At 40.9% G+C, this 14,925-nt stretch overlaps 1 protein-coding gene across 1 annotated transcript in view; it reads left to right on the top strand.

Annotated features, from left to right (window-relative positions):
* Positions 1 to 14,925, top strand: part of morc3 (MORC family CW-type zinc finger 3) — a 40,156-nt gene that overhangs the window by 19,238 nt on the left and 5,993 nt on the right. The window contains exons 6-15 of the mRNA XM_062975085.1: positions 76 to 226; positions 3,325 to 3,456; positions 5,021 to 5,140; positions 8,557 to 8,654; positions 9,253 to 9,354; positions 9,450 to 9,572; positions 9,670 to 9,738; positions 11,595 to 11,637; positions 13,637 to 13,800; positions 13,930 to 14,782. Coding sequence (XP_062831155.1) covers positions 76 to 226; positions 3,325 to 3,456; positions 5,021 to 5,140; positions 8,557 to 8,654; positions 9,253 to 9,354; positions 9,450 to 9,572; positions 9,670 to 9,738; positions 11,595 to 11,637; positions 13,637 to 13,800; positions 13,930 to 14,782 — 1,855 coding nt within the window. The remainder of the gene's footprint in view (positions 1 to 75; positions 227 to 3,324; positions 3,457 to 5,020; positions 5,141 to 8,556; positions 8,655 to 9,252; positions 9,355 to 9,449; positions 9,573 to 9,669; positions 9,739 to 11,594; positions 11,638 to 13,636; positions 13,801 to 13,929; positions 14,783 to 14,925) is intronic.

Genomic DNA, 14,925 nt, shown 5'->3' on the forward strand with positions numbered 1-14,925 from the left:
ATGCAGATTATTGACTACTTATATTTGTTAGTATGTAGTCAATTTAATTTACTGGATTTGTATTCTCTTCCATAGGGAAAAAAATCAACAAACCGAATTTGATTTTGGTACAGATAAATATGATATTCGGATTCCTGCAGATTTAGATGAAGCAACAGGGAAAAGGGGCTACAAAAAACAAGAGAGACAAGATCAGATTACTCCTGAAAGTGACTATTCGTTAAGGGTATGTATACTATAGACCTCCTTTACTTTGCTGCAGTAGTCTACCCTAAACATCTATTTACCATATATACTTGTGTATAAGCAACAAGCAGGTTTGGGGATCAAAATTTTGGATTTTGATATGGCCCATAGATAAGCTGAGGATTACCCCATAGAGAGGGAAGAGCACTAGTGCCACCTCAGAAAGACAGCGGCCTCTGGCTTCAGCCACCACTTTCCTGCTCAGGCCTCCAAAAAAGCCAGAAGTGGTGCCATGGCAGAAAGAATAGAGACGGTAGTGTTTCAGTTCTCATAAGATACAGGTTAGGCTCTTGCCTTTCCCTTATCTATTCAGACAAGGCGATGGACTTTGACTGGGTTACCTTGGGCATTTTGCATGTCTCAGTTTAGAGGACAAGTAGGGGTACAAATTGCATACAATAGCAACACAGAATCATGGTCTTGGATGAAATCCAGCCAGTGCCTCCAATTTGCGTTTGGACTACTTCAATTGACAAAATAAAAACAGGGAAATTCGCCTTCCTTCCACAGATTTTTGCTTAGAGGGGAAAGAGCAGATTGGGAAAGGTGTGATGGGACTGCAGAAGAGCAAAAGATAAATATGAGCCTTGTGTGAGCAAACTTGGTCACACCATGATGCATGTCAACCATTATTGTTTACAAATTAAACATTACTTAAGCAAAGTTAAGCATTCCAACATTTGAATGTTATTTTTCATCATCTTTGACAATAATATGCTGTCAATCACTCTGAAAATTGACATTCTTGATAACTGTAATAACCCACAGGTATATTCCATTTCCTTTCTTTAACTAATAATGACTTGGAGAATTTGTTTGCCCTTTAATATAAGAGGAAATGTGTGCCACATTTTTTTAAAGGAAATTCATATATTGTCTCCAATATATAGGGAGCGTACTACAATATTCCTCAATTTACAAAAGACCCTAACATTCTTATTTGACTGCTCAAATAATTGTAATTTATTTGACAGAGACCTGGCTGGACGAGGCTGGGGGGGTTAACCGCACCCAGCTTTGTCCGCCAGGTTACACCGTGCAGCACCAACCAAGATCTGGAGAGAGGGGAGGTGTTGTCGCAGTACTCTATAAGGAGTCCATCCCCCTGACAAGGTGCCCCATTGTTTGAATGTGTCCATCTGAGGGTAGGTGACTGGGACAGACTGGAGATTCTGCTAGTGTACCAATCACCCCGCTGCACTACAGTCTTCCTGCCTGAGCTAGCTGGGGTGGTCTCTGGCCTGGCATTGGAGTTCCAACAGCTCATAGTGCTGGGGGACTTCAATGTCCATGCCAAGACCAACCTTTCAGGCGTGGCTCAGGACTTCATGGCCTCCATGGCAACCATGGGGCTGTCCCAACGAGTATCTGGTCCCACCCACAGAGCTGGGCACGCTTGACTTGGTTTTCTGTCAGGGATAGGAGGAAAATGGCGGTGTGGAGGAGCTTACAATCGCTCCGTTGCTATAGACCGACCATCACCTGATCAGGTTTAGACTTGCTGCACCCCCTAACCGCAGGGGTGGAGGACCCATTAAAATGGTCCGCCCCAGGAGGCTCATGGATCCGGATGGTTTCCTGATGGCTCTTGGGGAGTCTCCCTCCATCTTGGCTGGTGATTCTGTTGATGCTCTTGTCGCTCTCTGGAATAGGGAGATGACTAGGGCGATAGACACAATCGCTCCGGAACGTCCCCTCTTGAGTACCCAAGCTAAACCATCTCCTTGGTTTACCGAGGAGTTGGCAGCGATGAAGCGAAAGAAGAGGGAACTAGAGCGCGTGTAGTGTTCAAAACCGAACGAGTCAAACTGAACAACGGCTGGGCTCTTATCTTAAGGCTTATGCTGTGGCAATAGACGCTGCAAAGAACTCTTTCTTTGCAGCGAATATTGCGTCCGCGCAGAACTGTCCGGCGGAGCTGTTCTGAGTTGTCAGAGGTTTGTTATATCCCGTCCTTTGGGACGGGATCTCTGACAATTAGGCAGCCCGCTGTGAAGCATTTGCTCGGTTCTTTGCGGACAAAGTCGATTTGATCTGCTCTGGATTTGACACCATATTAACGGCAGTCTCCGAGGATGTAACAAGTGCACCTGCTTGTCCTATTTTGATGGATTCGTTTCAATTGGTTCAGCCTGAGGACGTGGACAAGGTGCTTGGAGAGGTGAGGGCTACCACATGTATCCTAGACCCCTGCCCATCCTGGCTGGTGAGAGAAGCCAGAGGGGGATTGGCCAAGTGGGTGAAGGTGGTGGTGAATGCCTCCCTTCGGGAAGGCATTGTTCCAGCAAGCCTTAAATTGGCTGTGATCAAATCGCTGTTGAAGAAGCCATCACTGGACCCCACTCAATTGGAGAACTATCAGCCTATTTCCAATCTCCCCTTTTTGGGCAAGGTCATGGAATGTGTGGTGGCCGCAGAACTCCAAGCATTCTTGGTAGATACCGATTTTCTGGATCTGGCACAGTCTGGCTTAAGGCCGGGGCATGGCACTGAGACAGCCTTGGTCGCCGATCTACGCTGGGAACTGGACAGGGGGAGTGTGTCCCTGCTGGACTACTCAGCGGCCTTCAATACCGTCGATCACGGTATCCTTCTGGAACGCCTTGCCGGGATGGGTCTCGGGGGGTACTGTGTTGCAGTGGCTCCGGTCCTTTATGAAGGGTCATTCCCAGATGGTGTCATTGGGGGATGCCTGCTTTGCCCCACAACCATTGACTTGTGGGGTCCCATAGGGGGTCAATACTGTCCCCCATGTTGTTCAACATATGCATGAAGCCGCTGGGAGAGATCATCCGGAGTTTCGGGGTGCAGTGTCATCTGTACGCAGATGATGTCCAGCTCTGTCACTCCTTGTCACTAAGGAGGCTGTTCAGGTCCTGAACCGGTGTCTGGCCGCTGTGTTGGACTGGATGAGGGCGAACAAATTGAAACTTAATCCAGACAAGACAGAGGTCCTCCTGGTCAGTCGCAGGGCTGAACAGGGTATAGGGTTCTATTATTATGTCACATTTATTGTAGATGTTGTCATCAAATTCAACCCGTAAAAAACTTAATCGTGAATTTTCATTTGTTTTTCAGGCCTACTGCAGTATTTTATATTTAAAGCCAAGAATGCAGATCATTATAAGAGGACAAAAAGTGCAAACACAACTGGTTTCCAAAAGCCTTGCCTATATTGAACGTGATGTTTATAGACCAAAGTTTTTGGCTGTATCCTTTGAGACTGGACTATTGACCATGAAAGTGTAACTAATTGTGAAAATTTTGGCTATATCTTTTCATAGACCATATTCACCACCAGTTTAGGACTCCAAAGCAACATTTCTGCAAGAAATCTCATAATCCTTAAGGGGTGGTTTTAATTATGAAAACATTGCCATTACGACCACAGTACAACGTTTTATATTTTTCTTCTCTAGAAAGACTGAAATGGCGTCAAAAATGGAAGACCTTGAGGCTGGAAAAGGTCAGGCTTTATTGTCAGCGCTGAGACAGGAAGTTAGCTAGTTCTCAAAAAGAACTCTGACTGCGATCAGTGTTTACAGGCATTTTTATAGAAAAGGAAACAAAGGAAAAATAGGGTTGTTGTATGTCTTTCGGGCTGTTTGGCTATGTTCCAGAAGTATTCTCTCCTGACGTTTCGCCCACATCTATGGCAGGCATCCTCAGAGGTTGTGAGGTATGGATAAACTAAGTAAGGAAAAATATGTTGTCGAAAGCTTTCATTGCCGGAATCACTGAGTTGCTACGAGTTAACTGGACTGTATGGCCGTGTTCCAAAAGCATTCTCTCCTGATATTTCACCCACATCTATGGCAGGCATTCTCAGAGGTTGTGAGGTCTGTTGGAATCTAGGAAAGTGAGGTTTATATAACTGGGATGTCCAGGGTGGAAGAAACAACTCTTGTCTGTTTGAGGCAAGCCTGAATGTTGCAATTTGCCACCTGGCATACGTCACGAGTGAGCATCATGGGAACTTACCAAACATACTCAAAGTGTCCCTTTTGGGCTCCCTCCCACCAAAACTACAAAGCAGGAGTCTATAACAAGTTCAGCACATCTGTTGCTTTCCCCAAAGTTTATTGTTAGACTTCTTGTAAATGCCAAATTGCAGGACAGGTATATACACCGAAGCTCTCGCTCACTAGCATTTTTTATGAAGCTTCTTCCGGCTTCTATAAATGAGACAGAGTGCTGAACTGCTAAAGCTCTAAACCATAAAAGTCACATCCTATAGTGAGTAGAAATGTACATTTCAAAATAGCTTTTCTACCTAAATTTCTAACATTATTCCTGGGTTTTAAAAAGTGACCAAATTGCATTCTATAGTAACTTAACTTCAAGGATTCACCTGCACAGTACGGAACAATTGCTATTAACAGCAAGAATTCAAAGCAAAATTCCTTGTAAATGGGAGTTTAAAGGACTTTAGTGGCTTATGATGTACAGACCTTCATCTGTAAAGAGAATGCTGGACAAATGTTTCTTACATAGGAAATAGCAGCTGCTTCAAGACTGCTCAGAAGTTGAAGATCTTTGAAAAATAAATACAAGTATTTGTTGTCTCTGTTTAAAATATGGAGGTCAAAACTCTTTTTGGATCATGAGTAATTGGACAAAATGAAAACTATTTGGCTTACAAACGTATTCTCAGGGAAATTTACAAAAACTAAGCTTGTCATTGTAATTCGGATTTGGAGAATGCTATGTAAGTATCTCTTTGTCCTTCACTTAATTAAATATTCCATACTTTTCCCTAATGTGAGCAAACAAGCCCAGAACTGTAAGAATTACCTTTGGATTCAACTGCCGAAATAAAGATCACTATGGAATGATGATGTATCACCGAAACCGGCTAATCAAGGCTTATGAAAGAGTTGGCTATCAGCTGAAGGTAAAAACAAGTTTATGTAGCATGGTTTTGTCTTTATAAATATTTCATAGATTTTTTACAATGATTGATATCACACATAATGTAAAATTCCTTCAGTTTTTAGGTGAAACAATTTTAAGTCAAGCCCGCCCTAAACCAGACATTTAAATTATCAAGTGAAATCTTTCCAGACATATTTATATCCTAAACTTTATTTAAACTGACCACTACAATGTGTTAATTTATGAAGAAACAGATTTATTTATTTATTTACAGCATTTATATTCCGCCCTTCTCGCCCCGAAGGGGACTCAGGGCGGATCACATTACACATATAGGCAAACATTCAATGCCATTTTAACATAGGACAAAGACAAACAACATAGCTCCGAGCGGGCCTCGAACTCATGACCTCCTGGTCAGAGTGATTGATTGCAGTTAATTGCAGCTGGTTTGCTCTCCCGTCTGCGCCACAGCCCCGGGCATTCACATCTATATTTAAATATGTTGCGATCTTTAAGAGTGCTCCATCATGAGGCTGCTTTATCCAAATAATATATTTTGTGTATTGCAAAATACTATGGAATCTGTTTTGTTTTCCCTATTTTTAAAGCTTAGATCTACTTAAATTAAGAGATATGTACTTGGTTATCATAGGTTGCAGCAGCTTACCTTTTTGTCTTTAGTATAAAGCATGGGTGGGGAAAGGATACCATGTACACAGCCCTCTGTGGATTTCAAGGGACAAAGAGAAAATGGAAAATATCTCTGAAAACGTCTTAAAATATGGAATGACCTGCCAGAAGAGCTCTGACAGCGAGATCAGCTGTTACAATTTAAGACACAAGTGAAGATCTATCTCTTCCAGCAGGCCTACTCAGACAGTTTTAATGATGAATTTTAAACTTGCCTCTTATGTTTAATCTCTGTTTTTCCCTTCTTTTTTTAAAACACCTGAAAACGCCTCCCTTGGCTTATAATGAGGCCAAGGCCAGGCAGCAAAGCCTGTAGGCCATTACTTGCAATATATAATATATTTCTCCTTTTGTGTGTGTGTAGCGACTCTTCTCTCTCTTAACAGTGTGTTAACTTTTCCAGTCAAAAGGGAGGTAAGGAGGCAAAGGAGATATATTTCATGTCCTCCTTGTTTGTATGGCTCTCTTTCAAATCCACCCAGTTTCCTGACTTCCTTTATGTATCTGTATTAACTTTATATGTGCATTTTTGTTCCCTTGAAAGTGTTCACTGGCCATTGCACGTCCTAGAGATCTATAAATACGTTTCTATATATGCATGTTTCTCCTTAAGTCTTTGCAAACCATATAAATCCATTAATCTTATAAAGCTTTATCCCCTGAAATATTTTTAAATTTCTGGTGCAGATATATATAGGTATTGCCCCCTGCAAGCATTTGCAATCTATGTACCTATATATCTGTATCTATATACATTCATTTTACATATGGATTTTCCCCTCACATGTTTGCAAGTCTTTGGCTTGCAAATATTACAGGGGGGAAATGCAAACACAAATATATAGACATATCGATATATATGAATATAGATATGTAGGGCTGAGAGTGCCTTGGACCTCAAGAAGATCCAACCAGTCCATCCCCCAGGAAATAATGCCTGGCTGCTCACAGGAGGGAAGGATATTAGAGGCAAAGATGAATTATTTTGGCCACATCACAAGAAGACAGGAAAGCTTGGAAAAAGATCATTATGCTGGGGAAAATGGAAGGAAAAAGGAAGAGAGGCTGACCAAGAGCAAGATGGATGGATGGTATCCTTGAAGTAACTGGCTTGACCTTGAAGAACCTGGGCACAGCGACGGCCAACAGGGAGCTCTGGCGTGGACTGGTTAGTGAGGTCACGAAGAGTCGGAAACGACTGCATAAATGAATGAATGAACAAGAGAGCTTGCAAATATTGCAGGGGAAATGCACACACACACACATACATATAGAGAGAGATGTCTAGATATAACCATAGATATATACAGCTTGCAAATATTGCAGGAGAGAAATGCATATGTCAAATTAGTATATATAATTATAGATCTATATCTAGCTCTACATTGTTTATAATGGCATTGAATGTTTGCCTGTTACTATGTTGGAAGCCGGCCTGAGTCCCCATGGGGAGATAGGATAGGATACAAATGAAGGTTTATTATTATTATTATTACTATTATTATTAAGTTATTGTTGATACCATAGTTTTTGTTGACCCTACTTTTCCATTTATAGAGCTAGTTTACAGTTTTTCTTTGAAATACAGTAAATATTCAAAAACATTTAACCTACTGATGCCTCAATTAATGTAATTTTATTGGTATCCATTTTTATTTTTATTTTGAAATTTACCAGTAGCTGCTGCATTTCCCACCCTCGACTTATACTTGAGTCAGTAAGTTTTCCCAGTTTTTTGTGGTAAAATTAGGTGCCTCGGCTTATATTTGGGCCGGCTTAAACTCGAGTATATGTGATATCTTGTGGAAATATGTTTTAATAGGTTTATTTTAAATAATGTTTTTAGGTGAATGTGTATTTTACAATGTTGCAATCGGCCTCAAGCTGTGAGAAGTGGGCAAAAATTAAGATTTATTACTATTAAAATATTCAGTGAGGGCATGAGTACTGTTTCTCCATGTTTCGATTCCCATCAGAAAAAAGGACACTTTCCCTAAAATGGCCCAAAGAGGGCCAAAAATATTGTCCTTCCTGTTGGGCATTGGGGGCATTTGTGACCCAAAAAGAAATTAATGGGATACGGTAGGGTGCTATAGCCCCTCCAAAGTCCTCTGGGGGAACTGTGCAGTATCCTGACCTCTGATGATTTCCCCCATCTAGTAGAAGGTTTATTTTCCATTTTGTTTGTACAGACTTGGAACCACTTAATGTTACTGGTTTTTTATTATGATTTCAGGGAAAAATACATACTACAGGATGGGGCAAAAGTCACAAAGGGGATTCTGTATTTAATGACTCCCTTATTTTTTGTTTTTAACTTACAATACCATATCTTCATATACAGAATATAGAGGAAATACACACACACACACACACACACACTATTATTTCAATTTTCAATCCTCCTACGACAAACATGGCTTCAAAGTTTCAGGAAATGATACATTTTTTCTTACTATTAGCTTTCTTTTTAGCCACTATCTAGAAATTGTGGTTTTTGTCCATGACTTCATGGTGTTTAAACTAAAAGCCCTATACCACTCCCTCCAGTTTCAAAATCCAATAGTCTACTTCCTAGATTTAAAGTGAAAATGCCAAATATCATAATGATGCTTACTGAAAAAGAGTAAACATATATTATTATGCAAATAAGTAAGAATTAGGAATATTTCAGATATTCGCCATTCACATTCTTGATTCAGGCCTTGGTAGGTACAAACTTATTTTTTTCTTATTTTGCAGGCAAACAATATGGGTGTAGGAGTAGTGGGAATTATCGAATGCAGCTTCTTAAAACCAACCCATAATAAGCAGGATTTCGATTATACTAATGAATACAGGTAAACATTTATTACACCGTACAAAAGAGAGTGTTTTAGTGAACCTTATTTTTAAAAAGAATAAATGTATCATTTGCTTCTTAATTATGGCCATAGTATATGTCATTAGTGCAAAGATTTGTATTTGAATCATTGCTAGATTCCACCATAGATTTCCTTAATTCATTGAATTTTCTGAGATTTGTGTGTGTGCTTTTTTATATATATACACACACACATTCATGCATGCATGTATGCATTGGGTAGGCTCAAGACGTGTAGAAAATAAAATAGTTTATGCTTGTAGAAGAAACTGGGAATCAAACAAATGTTCCATCTGGAGGTAGGAAGAGGAGAAAAACATTGTCCATCACATTGTCAGAACTCAATAGCACATTTTCAGGAAAAATAAGAAACCGAAGAGAGAAGGAAGAATAGGGCAAATTGCCTCCCTCCATGGGAAAGTCTAAGGGGTGGAATAGGGGTGAGTTCTGCTCACACAAAGACTGGTTCCATCCAGTCTGTTTTGTTTACATTAGTATTTGCTTTATGTGACCAATGATGAATGTTTGTTTTATGTGTTTCGATGAATCACAAACCGGTACCTCTTGCTTGTTAGGCTCACAATACATGCATTGGGTGAAAAGCTGAATGATTACTGGAATGAGATGCAAGCAAAGAAAAAAGACTATCCCTTGGAAGTGTTAGCTGAAGATACCCAGTAAGTTCTTAAGAGCAACAAATTTCACCCATAAATATCTCCTTTCCTTCAAGCCATTCTTGCCTAGCTTTCATGTCACTGGTATTCTGTTATAGGAAGCGGCCTGATCAAACCTGGGTTCAGTGTGATTCATGCCTGAAATGGAGGAAGCTTCCAGATGGAATTCATCGGTTGCCAGAAAAATGGTATTGCTCATACAACCCTGACCCTCAGTTTAGGTATGTAGGTAGAAATAGAAGGAGCCCAGATTTTCCAGACCAGTTGTGTTTGCTCTGTGAAAATAAATAACAACATACCACTTTTTTAAAACATTAGAAATTGCAATGTGCCTGAAGAACCTGAAGATGATGATTTAATACCATATGAAAAAACACATAAGAAAAAGTAAGTATCCAAAAAAAGAAAAACAAAACCAAGAAATTGAAATGTTGGTGTATTCACAGTTGTGAAACCTAGTTTATGCATATACTTTTTGTTGTCCAATTTATCAGACATTAGAAACCAATAAATTTAAGTCAAACCTGTCTACTATATATTTTGCAGCTACCCTGTTTATATGGGAAGTAAAAAGGCCTGGATCCAAATAAACCTGAAAAATGTTAATCCATTATTGATCTGAAGACTTCATTTGGGCTGCAAAACTATTAGGTGGGGTTGTACATATAGTCAGGGCCGGCCCTAGGTAATTTTCAAGTGTAAGCTAACAGAATTTTGGCAAGCCCCTCCCCCCCCCCAAACCAATCACTGAAAAATAAAAGCGTTGGATAAGTGAAAATGTTGGATAATAAGGAGGGATTAAGGAAAAGCCTAAATAAAGAACAACACTCTGAAAACAGGGGAAATCCAGACAGGAAACAATCAGGGCCAGCTAACACCTACCAACCATGGATGCCGCCAGGCAGGAATCAGCCAGGCCTTTCAATGCTAATCAAGCTGGCCAATTGCAACATTCACACTTGCCTCCAACAGACAAGAGCTCTTTCTCCCACCCTGGACTTTCCACAGATATATAAACCCCACTTAACTAGCTTCCAACAGACCTCAGAACCTCTGAGGATGCCTGCCATAGATGTGGGTGAAACGTCAGAATGCTTTGGGAACATGGCCAGGCAGCCCGGAGACCTGGCCTCGAGGGCGAAAGCCAGAACGGCAGTCAGCGGAACCGAGCCGTAAACCGGCGCCGGCTCCACCGAGGGGAGGAACAGGAGATGGACAGCTGCTTGCGCCATGCGGCCGCTTGGCCCCGCTCTATATCCTTCGAGGATACAGGATGGGGCCAAGCAGCCGCATGGCGCATGCGCAGTGGTCAGAGGGCCTCATTCTAAGGCGGCGCCAGTGCCGGTTGACCCAGCCTGAAGGTCCGAAAGGAGCCGGGCAGGAGCCAAGGGGAGAGGGAGGGGAGGCATGCAGCGCCGGGCGAGGAAGGAGCGAAAAAGGTAGGGTGCCTCCTGATCCTCCACCTCGTTCGTGCCAGGTGCGGCCCAGGCCACGCCCCCTCCCAGGCCCCTGTCTGACGGACTCCCTCTCCCTCCACTCTCTGCTCCCGCACGTGCCTCTCGTTGCCGCCGCCCTCCTCCGGAGCATGCTGCCTGTTTGCTGGGTCCCCAGAGAGAGGCGGCGCCTGGTTGGGGCGGCAGCAGCCGTGGGAGGAGGAGGAGGCAGGGCAGGAGGAGAGCGCGGTGGGCGAGGAGCCACCAAGAGCAGATGGGGAGGAGGGGGAGGAGGAGGCCCCACAGGTGCCCGGGCAGTGTGTGAGAGCGGGAGAGAGAGAGAAAGGGACAGCCTGGGCCTGGGCGGTCATGCCTCAATGGCGCTCCCTAGAGGATGGCGCCACAGGCAACTGCCTAATTTGCCTCGCGATTGAACCGCCCCTACATATAGTTAAAAGTGTATCATGACAGTAATGCCACTTTCACCATAGATTGAACACTGGGAGAGCAATTGCTATGTCCCTGGAAAGTTTCATATTCCATTAGGAGATATTTTTCTTCCAAGTCTGCAGATAAATTATATGTGGTTATGAAATCAGCACATCAATGTTTGGCCAAAATTGCAGTTCTTATATGGTAGCAATAGATGGCAAAGAGCAAGGTGCTAGACACACACAGATATACAAGATATAGCTAGAGCACCTAATTAACAAAATGTGCTTCATTTACTTAATACTTGCATCAAATAAATGTTCAAAGTACAGAAGGAAAGATGAGTATGTGCCATAACACTTCCTTTTCTCAATACAGAGACAGAGAGAAATTAAAGAAAAGACTGGAGTTTAGCCAACAGGTATGTAACCAGCCATCTGCTACAAAGAGTTGACTGTCTTAATCTCTGCACGTGGGGAGAAAAAGAGGTGGGAAAGAAGAATAAGTCGAGAGTATAGGGGAAGAATATGTCCTCAGTTTAATTAAACATACCTTAGGATGAGCTTCCATTGAGAGATTGTGCCATAGCCCCCAAATAAAGTCTTGAGGATGAATCAGAAAAAAAGCAATTTTCTGGGAAGGACGGACAAAGAACAAAGGACAGAGTATAACGGAATATAGGGGAAATGGAGTAATAAAGGCTTCGTGGATGGGTAGAGAAGTGTTGGCAAGTATATGGAAGGTGTCACATTGAAGTAATAATTAGTTTGCCAATTATAAGAGTAGACAAAAACCTAATGTGGTTTTGTTGTTGCACAGTCTAATTAAAAATATTATTTTAGCGAGAGTTTTTAAGGTGGAGGAGGAGGAAGCTAGCCTATACTGTAGGTCACTCTGGTAGGCATGGACATTGGTCTGTTCCTTGCAACATATACTATCCAATTTTTTTAAAAGAAGTCGCTTCCTGTTGTGGCTTTACTTTCTGGTAAGACTAGTTATTTTGTTTGTTAGGTTAGGAGGGCAGGGGATATAACTAAGGATAAACAAGGAGTAGAACCTTGCCATTTTTCATTAGAGACAAAACTAGTCAACCAAAAATATTTAAAAATGTGTATTTGGGGGGAAAGTTAAAGAGGCTGTATGAGACCTTTGGATTGGCCTTTCCTTCCAATGAGGTAGTGTGTCAAGAAGAAGGGAAGATCAATATAATATATATAAGCATAATTCTCTCTTGAGGTATTGATTAGAAAGGAAATTGTGTAGTAGTTGGACAGGATACATGAGTGAATTTAGATTATTTGATTGTGAGAATTTTTTTTCGTGTCAAGAGCTACTTGAGAAACTGCAAGTCCTTCTGGTGTGATTGTGAGATAAAGGCATGAGAAATAATACCCAGCAGTCAGGATGTAGAATTGATGGGTCAGTGAGATAGATGGACATACTCAACTATTCCACTGAATTGGAGATGTAACAACAAAAGACCAGAGGGAAAAATTGCTATAGCAGAAGGATGAGGATGGAGTGCAGAGGAAGGAACCAGTGCAGAGAAAGATAAGATGGAGATGGGAGATAGACCAGATTAGATAGTTTTCAATTTTACCACTGAAAAAAAAGCAGAGTCCCAAGCAAAGAGCAACAAGTGGAAAGGAAAGGAATATAGAATATAACATAGGAAAGACACATGCAGCCCTTCTATGCCATTTTGGTGACATCCAGAACTTGTTTTTTCTTTCATTTCCTTTACTTTATATTGCTTCTTTCTTTTGTTATCTCCGCAAACCCGTAGGGCACACAATTCTCCTCTATAAGACATGGGAAGGCCTGAAGTAACCCTCTTTCACTGTTGATTGGGGGAAGCTAATGCAACACATTTATAGAGTTCACATAGATCAAGAAATGTGATTGTTTTAGGCAGGAGAAGGACAATAAAATAAATTACAGTGGTCAGAGGTTGCATTTGAAAAGATCAAGCCAGTTCACAAAGTAGTGTGTGATGGAGTTAGTTCAAATGCAAACATTAAAAGAGAAAGGTAGATGCTTGGCATCTAAGTCCAAGAGATTATCAGTATGAATGCTGAAGTCAACAAGAGACAAGATAATAATGTTGTCATAGAACCAAGGTGAACTGAGCTCAAGCCTGGAAATGAAATTCGGAGTCCAAGGGAAGCAACAACAACCCAGAGATTATTATTGATTCATTTTTATCCCACTTTTCTCCCACGAGTGGGACTCAAAGCAGCAAACAAATGGTTAAACAGAAATGTCATAATGAACAAAAATAGAGAATTAGTGGAGATTTGATAGGCAGGGGGTGTAATCACACATTGCCACTCTGAGGTGGTCGGAGGACTTTAAGGAGAGAGTCTTCAAAGTAGAAGTCCCCCCCCCCCTAATTGTAACAAAACTTCATTTTTTAACAGATTTATAATGAATTGTATTTACCAACATCATCTGCCTTGCCAAATACATCTCCAGCAGTTAATGAAAGATTGCATACAGATGCTTCAAATACACCTATTTCAAGGTCTCTAAACCCATCAGATAATGCCCCGGTATCTTCTCCTCATTCTGACCACGAAAACAGGTTGGTAAATAAACTCCAAGAAAATCATTTCCCATTTTTCCATCGTACTTTTTGCTATTAAAATAAAATATCTGAAGCTTAGATTTCTTAAAGAAAAATGCTTATCTTTATCTCTTTTCATTTTGATAGGTTTAAACGCAAGCTTTCTAATCCTGAGACCCCACTGCCTTTTAAGATCACGCGTGTGACTAGCCAAGCATTTGAAAACAGAAAGAAAAATCAGGTTGATGATGACGATGTCATCATCTTGGAAGAGAACAGTACTCCAAAGCCTGCAGATATTGCAGAGTGTGATATCAAAATAGTAAAAGTCGAAGGTGGCACTGATATCAACTATGAGATCGAAACAGAGAGTGCCCCAAACAAAGATGCTTGTTCTGAAGCAAAATGTTCAAAAGGAACTGTAGCAACGCAAACTGAAAGGGAACAATCAGAAGTAAAGAAGGAAGATGTGAAGGACAACGCAGATAATAATCTGCCCATTTCAAAACCCGAAGTAACCTTTGTAGAACCTGTTCATGTTTTAGACCCTGCATTTGTGGATTCAGATAAAAGACCAAATGAATTGAGCATTAAATTGCAGTCTACCACTAGGGAAAAAGAAAACTACCAAAAGCAGTGTGATACGTTATTAAAAGAGTTAAATGAATTAAAGCAAAAACTGGTGGAAATGAATGATAAGTATATGAAAAAGGAAATGTGCCATCAGTCAACAGAAACTGATAGTATACTACCAGATGATGAACTAAGACAAATTAAAGAGAGAAGTCCAGAGGAGGTGTTAATTCTGTATGAACAAGCATTGAATGAGGTAAAACAATTGAAAGTACAGTGCAATACTCTGAAGAATTTAAAAAATGAATGCAATAAATGTAGAGATAATGAGAATAAAAGTGAAGTCGATGACATGGCTGTGCAAATAGATGATCTTTTCAGACAGCTGGATGAGTGCAGTGTTGAGAAAGACCAGTACAAGAATGAGGTAAGTTCCATAATTCAGCTTATAAAGAAAACAGGTGGATACATAAAAATACATTTATCTTTCTGATTATAGTAGATATTTAAATGAACATATCCTGTATGTTATATATTAATACACACTTTTTAATAGTTTATAACTGCATA

This window comes from Anolis carolinensis, chromosome 3 (genome assembly GCF_035594765.1).
Source record: "Anolis carolinensis isolate JA03-04 chromosome 3, rAnoCar3.1.pri, whole genome shotgun sequence".
Taxonomy (NCBI): Eukaryota; Metazoa; Chordata; class Lepidosauria; order Squamata; family Dactyloidae; genus Anolis; species Anolis carolinensis.